The 14,176-nt window shown below is 34.8% G+C and overlaps 1 protein-coding gene across 5 annotated transcripts in view; it reads right to left on the reverse strand.

The window, feature by feature from the left end:
- Positions 1-14,176, reverse strand: part of COP1 (COP1 E3 ubiquitin ligase) — a 244,434-nt gene that overhangs the window by 179,594 nt on the left and 50,664 nt on the right. For all 5 annotated transcript variants that reach the window (XR_003209552.2, XR_003209550.2, XR_003209551.2 and 2 more), the window contains exon 6: positions 13,610-13,678. Coding sequence is in view for 1 of the 5 variants with exons in the window: in XM_025877828.2 (XP_025733613.1) it covers positions 13,610-13,678 (69 nt within the window). In the remaining 4 variants the exon portion in view is untranslated. The remainder of the gene's footprint in view (positions 1-13,609; positions 13,679-14,176) is intronic.

Consider the following 14,176-nt stretch of genomic DNA (forward strand, 5'->3'; position numbering starts at 1 on the left):
TACTCCCACCTTAACCGAATCCTTCCTCTCCCTCAAAGACACAGTCTGTCTTGGAACTCTTTCAAATAAAAGCTGATCAACTGATACTCTCACACCCCAGGTCCATTTCCAAAGGTTAGTCTTCCACTCCAAACCACTCTGGTCTGGTTCAATCCAAGTAGCAAAACCACTCTGTGATCCTAGCCACCTATAAAACATCCCAGTCATTTCCTACCATCACTGACACCTCTTGACTTTTGCCTTTTGGTTCATGCATATTTTCAACTCCAGTGATCCTAAACTCTAATTCAGCCAAGCATCCCATGGTCACCAATTAACCTTTTTCATTAATTACCTTGAAATACTCCACTCTTCAAATCCTTAAACAACTGCTGAGGGTCTTTAGTATGACTGCTTTAAAAAACACATTTAAAAAAAAGATAAAGTCAACATCTACAATATCAACATCCAGAGACAGCCAATATCACTGGTGTGATACATAACACATAATTAAGATAATAATTTCACTCCACTTTTGAACTTGAAACACCAGAAAAAAATTCCAGTATCACCTGAAATCCCAAAATAGTAAACTGTAATGCCCTATTCTCTAAGGATAATGCCCCATCCTTTTAGTACCCCAAAGTTTATGCTGGATAATACACCTATTATTATATATGGATGCTGCTTTATATGAGGTGAACTACATAAAACTGCCATTGTTCAAACAATATTTCCAATAATTACTGGTCCCAAACCAGTAATCTCATATGGTTCAATTTAAAATAAAACAACTATCATACTAGGATGATTATCCTGATTATATATCATTTGTTCTCCATGGAAAATGGGAGAATTTTTGTTGAGTTTTTAATTATATTCTACTTTCTTTGAAGACAATAATTTTACTGACAATCAAAAACCCAGGGAATATAAAAATAAAAATACTCTAAAATCTAAAAAATAAAGGATTAAACAAGTAAGGTACAAATGCTGCCCTTAGATAGATAGATAGATAGATAGAGAACATAAAATGATGCAACCTACCTATGTGAAAAAGTCTGAAAAAGTGTCAAACCAAAATAAAATTTTATAAGTTTAGAGAAATGGAAATCACTTAGCACATAATAAATTTGAGGCATTTACATTTTATGAGATTCTGAAGGGGTTTGGCTAAGTTACTAGAGCACTGTGATACTGTGATTTATAATAAAAAATATATAATTGGTCTTCATTCAGCTCCTGGCCACAGGTCTTAAAACCCTTGATTTTAAGTTTCTATATGCTTAATGACATGACTGGTGGCTAAGGGCTCCTGCAGAACCTCCAAATGAGGGCTGACTGCCAAGGGAACCAACCTTACAGGTTGGTGAACATGTGGAGATGCTAAGAGGGTGGCACACCTAGAGAGTGTATGGAAGTTCTATGCCCTTTCCCATATTCCTTGCCCTGTGCATCTCTTCCATCTCTTCCTGAGTTGTATATTCTTTTATAATGAACTGGTAACCTAGCAAGTAACTGTTTTCCTGAGTCTGGTGAGCCATTCTAGCAAATTATCAAAACCAAAGAGGAGGTCACAGGAACCTCCAAGTTATAGTCAGTCGGAAGAAGAGGTGACAAGGTGGACTTGCATTTAGCATCTGAAGTGGCATCTCAGCCTTATAAGACTAAGCCATTAACCTGTGGGATCTGGGACAAACACCAGGTAGACAGTGTCAGAACTGAAATGAATTGGGGGACATTCAGTTGGTGTCTGCACAGAATTGAAGAATTGCTTAGTGTAAAAATCACGCACACATTTGGTGGCTAGAAGTGTAAGAGCAGAGTGATGAATATAAGGGAAGCAAGTGTTTCCCTATCAGGCATCAATGCAAGACATTATAGTACTAAAAAAGAAGAAAGACAAAGGACAACAATTTAAAGGAAGTGGAACAACAGCCAAACTGTGGAAAGAGCCAAGATGTCCATCGACAGATGAACAGATAAAGAAGATGTGGTGTATATATATGCAATGGAATATTATACAGCCATCAAAAGGAATGAGATCTTGCCATTTGCAACAACATGGATGGAACTGGAAGGTGTTATGCTGAGCAAAATAAGTCAATCAGAGAAAGACATGTATCATATGACCTCACTGATATGAGGAATTCTTAATCTCAGGAAACAAACTGAGGGTTGCTGGAGTGGTGGGGGGTGGGAGGGATGGGGTGGCTGGGTGATAGATGTTGAGGAGGGTATGGGCTATGGTGAGCACTGTGAATTGTGCAAGACTGCTGAATCACAGATCTGTACCTCTGAAACAAATAATACGATATATGTTAAAAAAAAGAAGAAGATAGCAGGAGGGGAAGAATGAAGCGGGGGAATCAGAGGGGGAGACGAACCATGAGAGAGGATGGACTCTGAAAAACAAACTGAGGGTTCTAGAGGGGAGGGGGGGTGGGAGGATGGGTTAGCCTGGTGATGGGTATTAAAGAGGGCATGTTCTGCATGGAGCACCGGGTGTTATATACAACAATGAATCATGGAACACTACATCAAAAATTAATGATGGAATGTATGGTGATTAACATAACAATAAAAATGTTTAAAAATAAAGGAAGTGCAAAAAAGAATTAACCTAAATTCACTCCTCAAACGTGTTTCATAACTGGGAGCAGCAGGATCTAGAATAAAAGCATGAATCAGAGTCTAAGAATGTTTTGGAGAAATGAAGAAAGTCCACAAAGATGAAATTATCTGAGTGAAAATTGATCATTAATTGGGAATGATAACCAAAACCACCCTGGACCATATCCTCATGAGTTTGGGAATTATTAAAAATAATAATAAATACATATGATGGAGAAATGCTTTAAGCCCATTCCTAAGCCTATATTAATAGCAAGGTCACTTTCAACACAGCATTGTGTGCCAAAATCCAAAGAAAATCTAAAAAACATTTAAATTTAAAAAGTAAAATTTCAGGGGCGCCTGACTGGCTCAGCCAATTGAGCATCCAACTCTTGATTTTGGTTCAGGTCATGATCTCAAGGTCGGGAGATGGAATCCTGCATCAGGCTGTGTACTCAGCATGGAGTCCGCTTGAGATTCTCTCTCTCTTCCTCACCTTTTGCCCCTCCCCCTGCTTGCACGCACACTCAATCTCTCTCTAAATTAAAAAAAAAAAAAAATGAAGTTTCAGAATCCCAGAAGACTAAAATGTAAAATAATTTGAAAATGAGAAGCCCCCTTTTATTGACATTTGCTTTGCTGAACATAGGTATCACTGGTACTTATTTATCTGACCTGCACTCATGATTTGATAAAAACATGCTAAAGTATTAAACTTAGCGTGTGAATTTTGTTTTTTAAAAGCTAATACAATTAGGGGAGTCTGGGTGGCTCAGTCAGTTAAGCGTCTGCCTTCGGTTCAAGTCCGTGATCCCAGGGTCCTGGGACCAATACCTGCATTGGGTCTCCATGCTCAGCGGGGAGTAAGCTCCTCCCTCTCCCTCTGCCCCTCCCCCTGCTTCTCTCTCTAGCACACGCTCACTCACTCTCAAATAAATAAATAAAATCTTTAAAAAAATAAATAAAAGCTAATATAATTAGAATAAATTGTGGCTGCCGAGATTATTTCAATCATCTGACATATTCAAATCTGAACAAAAGAATACTGGTATACTTTCAGAAAATACTGGGTTAAAAAAAGAGAGTAGCAAAATTTAACATACATATATAAACAATAATGAGATACTGCTGTATATCTATTAGAGCATCCAAAATCCAGAACAATGACAACACCCAATGCTAACAAGAATGTGCAGCAATAGGAACTCTCACTTATTCCTGGCAGGAAAGAAAAACAGTACAACCACTTTGGAAGACAGTTTGGCAATTTCTTTAAAAAGTAAACATAAATTTAGCATACGACTCAGTAATCATACTCCTTGGCATGTACCCAAAGGAGCTGAAAACTTCTATGTCTACACAAAACCATATCATAGCAGCTTTATCATAATTGCTAACACTGGGAAGCAACCAAGATGTCCGTCAGTATGCAAAGGGTAAACAGTATCACATCCAGACAATGGAATATTATTTAATGCTAAGAAGAAATGGACTCTAAAAACATAAAAAGACACGGATGAAACTTAAATGCATATTACTAAGGGAAAAAAGCCAATGTGAAAGGCTATATTCCAATCCTATGATATTCTGGAAAAGGCAAAACCAAAGAAACAGTAAAAATCAGTGATTGCCAGATGTTGGAGGCAGGGAATGGGATGAATAGGTGGAGCACAGAAGAATTTAAGGGCAACGAGAATACTCTGTATGATACTATAATGATGGATACATGTCATTACACATTTCTCCAAACCCACAGAATATACAAAACCAAGAGTTAACCCCAGAGTAAACTACGGACTTTGGGTGATTATAACATGTCAGGTTCATGAGTTATAACAAATGTACCCTCTTGTGAGGAATGCTGATAATGGGAGAGGTTTTGCACATGTGAGGGCAAGTAGTACATGGGAAATCTCTGTACCCTTCTCTCACTTTTGCCGTGAACCTAAAACTTCTGTTAAAAAAGAAAAAGTCTTTAAATATATATATATACACACATATACACATATACAGATATATTCATTCTATGAGTTACTACCAAAAGCAAAGCTCATTTAGCCATATGAAGTATAAACTAAAGTCTTACCATACCACCATACCACTACCCCATAAACATACACATACTTAACACCTAAATTCTGTAATGTCAGACAGGCTTAATTATAAGCTTCATTCAGTCCTCTGACTGTAACTTTTTTTTAAGTTGAAAAGAAAGCATAAAACAAGCAAGACAGACAGACAGACAGAAAGAAAGAGAAAGAAAAAAGGAGGGAGGAAGTAAGGAAGGAAGAAATTAGACTACAGATGACATAATGAGATGGTTTATTTAAGAGCAAATGTAAATAGATGTCCACACCAGTACTGTGATAAGTTATAAATATAATGTAGTATCTACAGTAACCCCTAAAAATCTATAAAGAAATGTACTCAAAACCACTTTAAATAAAAATTGAATTCTAAAAAACATTCAAGTAACCCATAAGAAGAAAACAAAAACAACAACAAAAACCAACAAAGAAACATAAAACAAATAATAAAATGATAGGCTCAAGCCATAACATTTACATTAAATGTAAATGGTCTAAATATATTAGGACTGAATCTAGCAGAATGGATTAAAAAAATCCCTGCATCTAGAAGAAACTCACCCCAAATATAATTATTCAGTAATTCACCTAACAAGGAAACAAAGTTCACCTAAAATGCAGAAAATTCTCACGATACATTTAACAAACTTTACATGGCAGCATACAATTGCAGAACACATTCTTTCTCAAACAAATATTTCAAAATTTAACTAACTACCAGGTAACAGTGCAAATATCATATTCAAAGGAATAAAACACAAAGTATTTTCTGACAGCAATGTAATTAAAATACAAATCAACAACAGAAAGACAACAAGAAAATCCCAATGTCCAAGGAATAAGTTTACTTCTAAATAACCCACAGGCCTAAGAAAAACTATAATGAAAATTAGAAATTCTTTTGAACTAAGGAATAACAGAATACCATACCAAATCATTAGATGCAAATGGCCTTAAATCCCTATATTACGGGAAAAAAAGTCTGCATAATAATATGTACATCCAAGTTAACAAATTAGAAAAGGAACAATAAAATAAAACCAAAGAAAGTGAAACAATAGAAACTGTAAAGAGCATAAATTAGTAAAATGGAAAGCAAAAATAAAGTAGAAAACATACAATGACAGTAGTTGGTTCTTTCAGATAGACTCATAAAACTGATACATCCCTGGCAAGACCTGATCAAGAAAAAAAGAGGAAAAGACAAAGCAGCAATAAGCAGAGTCAGGAATGAAAGATATCACTAAAAACTCTGGGGGCACTCAAAACAATATTAAAACCAATATGCCAATAATTTGAAAATTTAGATAAAACAGACAACTCCTAGAAAAAGTATAACATGTCACAGGTGATATTTATAACAAAAAGTGAGTAAGTGTAACTGTTGTATAACAGTTATTCTGTTATTTTAGAACAGAATAATTGAATAAGCACATAAGAGTTGCAGTAAGTGAATCAATAGTTTAAACCTTTCTGCAAGCAAACAACAAATCCAGAGAGATTCTTCAGTAAAATCTTTATAAACATTCAGCAAAGATATCCTTCCTAGACTATACAAATTCTTCCAGAAAATACAAAAAGGGTACTTTCCCCAATTCATTTGATTAAAGTAACAATCTTTACAGCAAAGCTGGACAAGATCAGTGTAAAAGAAAACTTATAGCACAATGTCACTAATGGAAAATAGATGCAAAATTCTAAACAAAGTATCAGCAAACCAAACATATAGAAAAGGATATACATCATGGCCAAGTTTGGTTTACACAAGAAATACAAGTAGGGCAAAGAACCATCCTGGTGGGGTTTCCTAGAATGCAGAATGTTCAGTGATAAAACTAGAATACACCTAGGAAATCAGGATGGTTGATTACCTTAGGTGCAAAGTTGATAGGCCCTTTAATATTAAATCAATGTATTATTCACATTAACAGAATGAAAAAAAAAAGTAAATATCACCTCAGATGCACAAAATTTTTGGAGAATACTCAATCCCCACTCATGATTACAGGGGAAAAAAGTTCTCTTAGGAACCTGGGAATAGAAATTTACTTCCTTGAAAGATAAAAAGTACCTACAAAAAAACCTCCAGAAAACGTCATACCTAATGGTGACACGTCGAAAGCTTTCACTTTGAGATCAGCACCAAGACTAGGATGCCCCGCTATCACCACTTCTATTCATCATTGTACCGGATGTCCTAGCCAGCAGAGTAAGACAAGAAAAATAAATAAAAGATATAAGGATCATAAAGAAACTAAACTCTTATTATTCGCAGATGACGATGTGTATACAGAAGATATAAAAGAATCTACAAATAAATTATTAGAATTAATGAGGACTTAACAAGGTTGCTGGATACAAAAAAAAAATTATCTATAAAAATCAACTGTATTTCTATATACCAGCAACAAACAGTAAGAAATGGAAATCGAAGACAAAGACATTGTTTATAATAGTATAAAAAAATGAAGACCTCAGAAAAAATCTAAAACAAAGGTGTATAAGAATAAATACTCTGAAAAAAAAAAAAAGAAGATAGCAGGAGGGGAAGAATGAAGGGGAGTAAGTCGGAGGGGGAGACGGACCATTAGAGACAATGGACTCTGAAAAACAAACTGAGGGTTCTAGAGGGGAGGGGGGTGGGGGGATGGGTTAGCCTGGTGATGGGTATTAAAGAGGGCACATTCTGCGTGGAGCACTGGGTGTTATGTACAAACAATGAATCATGGAACACTACATCAAAAACTAATGATGTAATGTATGGTGATTAACATAACAATAAAAAATTTAAAAAACAAACAAAAAAGAATAAATACTCTGAAAAATACCAAAATTTTGAAAGACATTCTTAAGGACCTAATTATAAACAGAGAAATACCACATTCATGGGTCAGGAGACTCAATATTGTATATAGATATACTCTCCCAAATTGATCTTTGGAGTCAAAGTAATTCCAATAAAAATCACAGCACGTTTACCATGAAAATGTGCCAGGTGGTTCTAAAATGTATATAGAAATAACAAGAGCCATAAATAGCTAGGAATTTGCTAAAGAAGAACAGTTAACTTAAAGTTCTAGTATTTAATACAATGTAGTTCTGCCAAAAAGATAGACAAATAGACCAGTGAAGCAGAAAAGAGAGCCTAGAAATGGACCCTCACATATACAGCCTAGAAATGGACCCTCACATATATGGACACATTATGCATGACACAGGTGGTGCTTGAGAGCAACTGGAAAAGGATGGCCTTTTTAATTAAGGATGCTTGGACAAGTGATAGATATCCATATGAAAAGTTGCCTATCCCTCACATTATACACAATAATAAATTCCCAAGCAGATTATAATCTTAATGTGAAAGATAAAAAAAATAAAGCTTCAAGTACTTAATATGGCAAAATGTCTCCATGACCTCAGGTGGGAAATTCTTTACCGAACACAAAAAGCACTAATTATAATAGAAAAGACCAATAAATTTAACTCTTTTAAAAAACAGAAACTTCTGTTCAAGTTACATCATTAAGATAATGAAATAAGCAGCCCAATTAGATGAAGAAAATATTTGCTGAAGATAGAGATAGATAAATAGACAGAACAAAGAATTTTTCAACAAACCACTAAGAATATCAGCTAAGTAGAAAAGATGCAAAAAGCTTTAAACAGTTACTTTACACATACACAAAAAATCCAAACGGCCAACACAGTATGCTCAACCTCACTAGTCATTAGGGAAATGCAAATTAAAACCGCAAAGAAACAGCAATCCCAAGATTAGCTGAACTGAGAAAGTCTATTGTGATACCAAGTACTGGCAAGAATACAGTGCAAAAGGAACACGCATACAACACCTGTAGAAGAGTAACTAATACAACTACTTAGGAAAACAGTTTGTTATCTACTAAAGTTGAAGATGTTTATGTCCTAGGACTCATCAATTCCACTCCTACATACATACCATAGATATATATGCATACATACACCTGGGTACATATACAAGATAGTAGCATTGTTTGTGAATAGGCCAAAACTGAAAAAAGCCCAAAGTCCATCAACCACAAAATTGGGGTATATTCATTTAATAAAATACTATAAACAAAACTAATCAACGATAGCCATATATAACAATATGGATGAACCTTAACATTGAGTCAGAGAAGGTAAGAACAAAACAAACATTATAAGCTGCAGACATAAAAATATTGAAGCTTAAAAAAGCAATTTATAAATACTTAGGTATCAAAATAATAAAGGAAAACAGTTAAGGTGATAAATATCAGAATACTGACCACCTAAGGCACAAGGGAGAAAGCTATAATCTGGAAAGGTTAGGCAGGAACACTGGGAGTCCCAACAATAATCTGACTGTTAAATCAGGATGGCGGTTACATGCATGGTCACTCTACCATAAATCTTTAAACTGTAAATTTGTTTTATGGACTTTTCTATGTTTTATTTCATATAAAAACACTGTAAAATTAGCTCACTGGAATTCCAAACACAACCAAAAGGAAACCAAGACTTATCAAACTACCCTATTACAGTAAACAGGTACCACAAATGTCCAGAAATATATTTTAAAATTAAATCAAATTAAATGTAAGACAATTGTTTAAATGCTAGTACAAATTTGGCTTTTACATGAAACCCAAAGCTCCTTTGGTCAATCAGACCATGAAGAATAACATTTTCATTTAAATACATATACTTATTAAATGCTGTGGTAGGCAGAATCTAAGACAGCCTCCAAAGATTCCCACTTAGTATTCACACACTCATGTAATTCCCACTCTTGGTGTGGGCTGGACTTAATGATCTGCTTCTAATGACCAGAAAACAGCACATGTGTGGATGTAACTTCCAAGATTAAGTTATAAAAATTATGTAACTGCTATCTTCAAAATGCTCTTTCTCACTTGCTCCCTTTGAGAGAAGCCAGCAGCCATGTAGAAAGCTACCTATGGAGAAGCCCATGTGGCAAGAAATTGGTATCTCTATCTAGTAGCCAGTGCGTGAGCTTGGATGGGTTCCTATCCTGGTCAAACCTTGAGGTAACTGCTGCCCTGGCCAACACCTTGAATGTAGCCTGGTAGAAACTCTGAGCCAAGGCACTCAATTACATGGCACCATAATTCCTGACCCAAGATATTAAATGTTTAATTTTTTAAGTCATCAAATTTGAGCATAACGTGTCACACAATAATAGATAACTAATGCAAATGCCTACTACTATGTGCCCTTCTCTTAATATTTGAAAAAGAGTCAGTAGGGGAAAATAACTCAAAAATTAAATGTAGGGTTCTTTTTTTTTTTTAAGATTTTATTTATTTGACAGAGAGACAGACAGTACAAGCAGGCAGAGAGGCAGGCAGAGGGAGAGGGAGAAGCAGGCTTCCCGCTGAGCAGGGAGCCCTATGCGGGGTTTGATCCCAGCACCCTGGGATCATAACCTGAGCCGAAGGTAGATGCTTAACCTACTGAGCCACCCAGGTGCCCCTAAATGAAGGGTTCTAATAGCCCAAAAAGGACTAGCAAGATGTGATATTGAAGTAAGTATGTTAAATCTGAAAAGCAGATTTAACTTCTTAGATTGGTATATACCAATATCTAAACCAACACTCATCATAACCTCAATAAAAATTAAGTCTAAGATCACAAAGTTAATTTCCAATGTCTGAATGCTAATCTTAGGAAAATAAATTCAAAAGTAGTAGTTTGCCTCCTGCTCAGTCTATATTTTGCTTGAATAAGTTCAAGTATAAATTATACAACTGGAGATAAGACCTCTAACAACTACATTCATTTTGAGGATTAAGCATGCAAATACTTTATAATATATGCAAAACATATAATCATTCACTTCATTCTGTCTGTACTAAATTATGAGGTATTAATCAACTAATTTCCTAAAATAAAGTGTTGTTTTTTTTATTTGAGAGAGAGAGAAACGTGCACACAAGTGGGAGGAAGGGCGTGAGAAGGAGCAGAGGGAGAGGGAAAGAGAATCTCAAGCAGGCTCCACACCCAGGAAAAAGCCTGTCCCACCTCGTTCTCACAACCATGAGATAATGACCTGAGATGAAATCCAGAGTCAGACACTTAAATGACTGAGCCACCCAAGCACCCCTAGACTAAAGTTTATTATGATAACATAGCACTACTGTACCTGACTCCAATTATGAGGAAATTTATGAAATTCAACGTACTTTAAGTTTTTTGTAAAAACTGTAAATTTTTAAAGTCTGTTAACCTAGCACTAAATTTTCAAATTTGTAAACTTTGTTAAACTAGCTCCTCAGAGTCTCTTCTATAATTAAACCTGAAATACTCAAAAATCACTCAATTCTGGGTACATTAAAAAAAAAAATGTATTAATTACAATTTAATCAGTGCACAAAAAAGGCACCAATATCCTGAAGTACTTAGAACTAGTGCATTTCTCGGTTAAATTGCCTACCATTAGACAATATGGTTCATGGGGGGAAAAGAAATCATCCAATCACAAGGATCAAACAAAAGTTAAGCTGTAAAATTCTACAGCACAATTAACCCAGACATTTAATGACAAAAATATAGAAACAATGATACTAAGAGCTATGTGATCAAACACAGTATCTTAGAAGGTATTAGTCAAGGTCATCAGCCACCACATCAGAGAGAGGACAAATTCCTATCACAAGAAGAGTTACTTACTAGGAAACAACCCTCTATTGATCTCTCCCATTTCAGAACATGCTGTCATAGCTTTTGTTCCAAACTATCTTTTCAAGGATGTTTCTACAGCAAATACCCTGGCAAGACAGAAATAGTGACTTTTTCCAGGACAAAGGGCAGATTTGTTTTCTGATCAATATGATTAAAAAAAAGTATCTCCCTGAAGGGCAAAGACTAGACAGGTTTTCCAGCAGACCCCCTTAAAAGACTGGGATTTCCTAAGCTCAGGGTTCCTTAGTTGTTACATAAATCCACTTTATGTGCAGCATTCACCTGAGCCCATCTCCACATCGCCCCTATGGGGCTTGAGGGTCAGAGAAAACATGCAAACATGCAGCAGCTGTGCCAGATGTGCCATAATAAAGTCCTCTATCTCCAGCCCAGAAGTCTCATGGAACTGACAGCACAAATGAAACTGTGACAGGATAACTTGTCAGCTTGCTAGGAAGGAATTAATCTCAGAATCTTTAGTTTCTTTTTTAGAGTTACATGCTGTATCCTTATTACTGGAGAGTTTTTGAATCTAACAATTTTTTTGCAAGCATTAATAGATCCCTAGAAAAGCAATGAAAAACCTCAGGGGCTAACGAAAACCTTAAATAATACAGGACACAGATAATGACGAGCCATTTAATTTAACCTCTAGACATCCTCATGTTTGGACTGTACACTTAAATGAGTCATTTATTCATTCATTATCAGGTAATTTCTCACATACTTAATCCCACTTTCAATGAAGTTTCAAAGTCTAAGGCAGAAAGAAGCATATGGATCTACTGCAAAACAATTTCACATTCTGTTGTAAAGTTGGGAGGTATATATGGAATATGAAAAACCGTCACTTTTCCAAAGAATTTTCTGTAACAAAAAGATGTTGAGTGTACATATTAATAATTTTATTTCCAGATATAACATTTTCAGCTTTGCTTCTCAAAGTGTACTCTCCAAGGACCAAGAGTATCATCACCTGAAACTTGCTAGAAATGTAGATTATGGGGCTCTGAAACATACACCTTTAATCAGAACCTGGATTCTAACAAGATCTTCAGGTGATTCTTATGTATACTAAAGTTTAAAAAGTACCCACCAACAAAGAAAAAAAAAAAATCAAGAGGAATAAATTTTACACATGATCTTAGCCAAAAGGCCAAGAAGCAACAGAGAGGAATAAATTTTAAATGTATAGTGAAGATAATGTTTTTTGTTAATAGACATATTAAAAATCACAATTATTAGCTCATCAAAACTTAAGGATAAGAGAAAAAGTCTTAAGCCATATAAAGAATATTTAGCTATTAATAATATCATAATACAGAAAAATCCAATTTGAACTAAGAAAAATTAAGAAATAGACATCATGAATAATCAAAAAAAGGGGAAATATCAAACTAAGATGATGTAAACGTTCTGACAATGCACACTAACAGTACTTCATCAAAATAAAAACATCTCATGTTTTTATTTTCAAAAGTAATAGCCTAGAATTTAGCATATTACAGACATTACATATATTTTTTAAATGACTAAAAAAACAACCTAATTAGACAACTTAAAATAAAAATATAAGATTAGTGACAGTTAGGAATTTAAATATATAACTGCTTTCAAAGTTATATTAGCATTCTCCCCATAGCACAGGATTTTGCCTTTTATTTTCCCATATTTTGTACAAGTGTGAAATGACTAAGGAATCTAATGAACATTAAATTAGAACATTCTGATTATAAGATTATTAATCAAAAAAATTATCTTTTCGCTATCCTTCATGTCTTATACTTTCCAGGTTCTAAATAGATAGCTATATTTTTACTTGTATTTTCCCCCAGAATGCATTTTTGCCCTAAGAAAAATTTGCAACACTCTCTACTTAAGACTTTATTATCTGAAGTTTCCTAAATTCTCTTTTCAGGGGGAAGGATAGGCTGTCATATGATAATTCTATTTTCTATTTTTTATCACTTTGAGGTAAGTCATTGTATTCAATCCTACAAAAAACTTTTCAGCACATCTCCAAAAAGGGATTTTTAAAATATGAAGTTCTAAGATAAAAGAAGTTAAAATAACAAAGAGTTAGAAAACTGCCCACAACTCAAATGCTTTTTAAATGTTTAAATAAACTTTTTAGCACGAAATGCCTTTACAAAAATGGCAGGAAATGGGAATAGTCAGCAACAGTAAATGAAACATTATGTAAAACATACAAAATAATATACCTCTCTCTTATTTCTTCTTGCAACCTTGAGGAATTCCATAAGGATCTGTAGTTGGGCTGCATGTGATTCCTATAATAGAAAATTATAATTGTTCTTTTAAAAATATAACTACGAGTTCAAAGTTTTCTTTAACACCACAGTATAACCAGTATGAAGCAAATTCATGAATCCATTTAAGTTAGCCTATTACTTCTATTTAATGTTTTCCCGTTTACTAACTGGCATTTTTAAAAGCAAGCCATTTTCAGAGTGCCTGGGTGGTTCAGTTGGTTAAGCCTCTGCCTTCAGCTCTGGTCATGATCCTGGAGTCGTGGGATGGATACCGGCATCAGGCTCTCTGTTCAGCAGGGAGTCTGCCTTCTCCTTCTGCCCCTACCCCCTACATGTGCTCCTCCTCTCTCTCTTCTCTCTCTGAAATAAATAAAATCTTAAAAAAAAAAGCAAGCCATTTTCCCCAAAACTAAAACTAAATTTTAAGAAGCAGGTGTTTTAAATTACATTCCTCATCTACCATGCTGAAAAAACTATTTACGTGAAATGGCAATTCTGTTATCTGTCCTAGCTTTT

Source organism: Callorhinus ursinus, unplaced genomic scaffold (assembly GCF_003265705.2).
Source record: "Callorhinus ursinus isolate GAN/ISIS: 27379988/994484 unplaced genomic scaffold, GSC_fseal_2.0 scaffold13, whole genome shotgun sequence".
Taxonomy (NCBI): domain Eukaryota; kingdom Metazoa; phylum Chordata; class Mammalia; order Carnivora; family Otariidae; genus Callorhinus; species Callorhinus ursinus.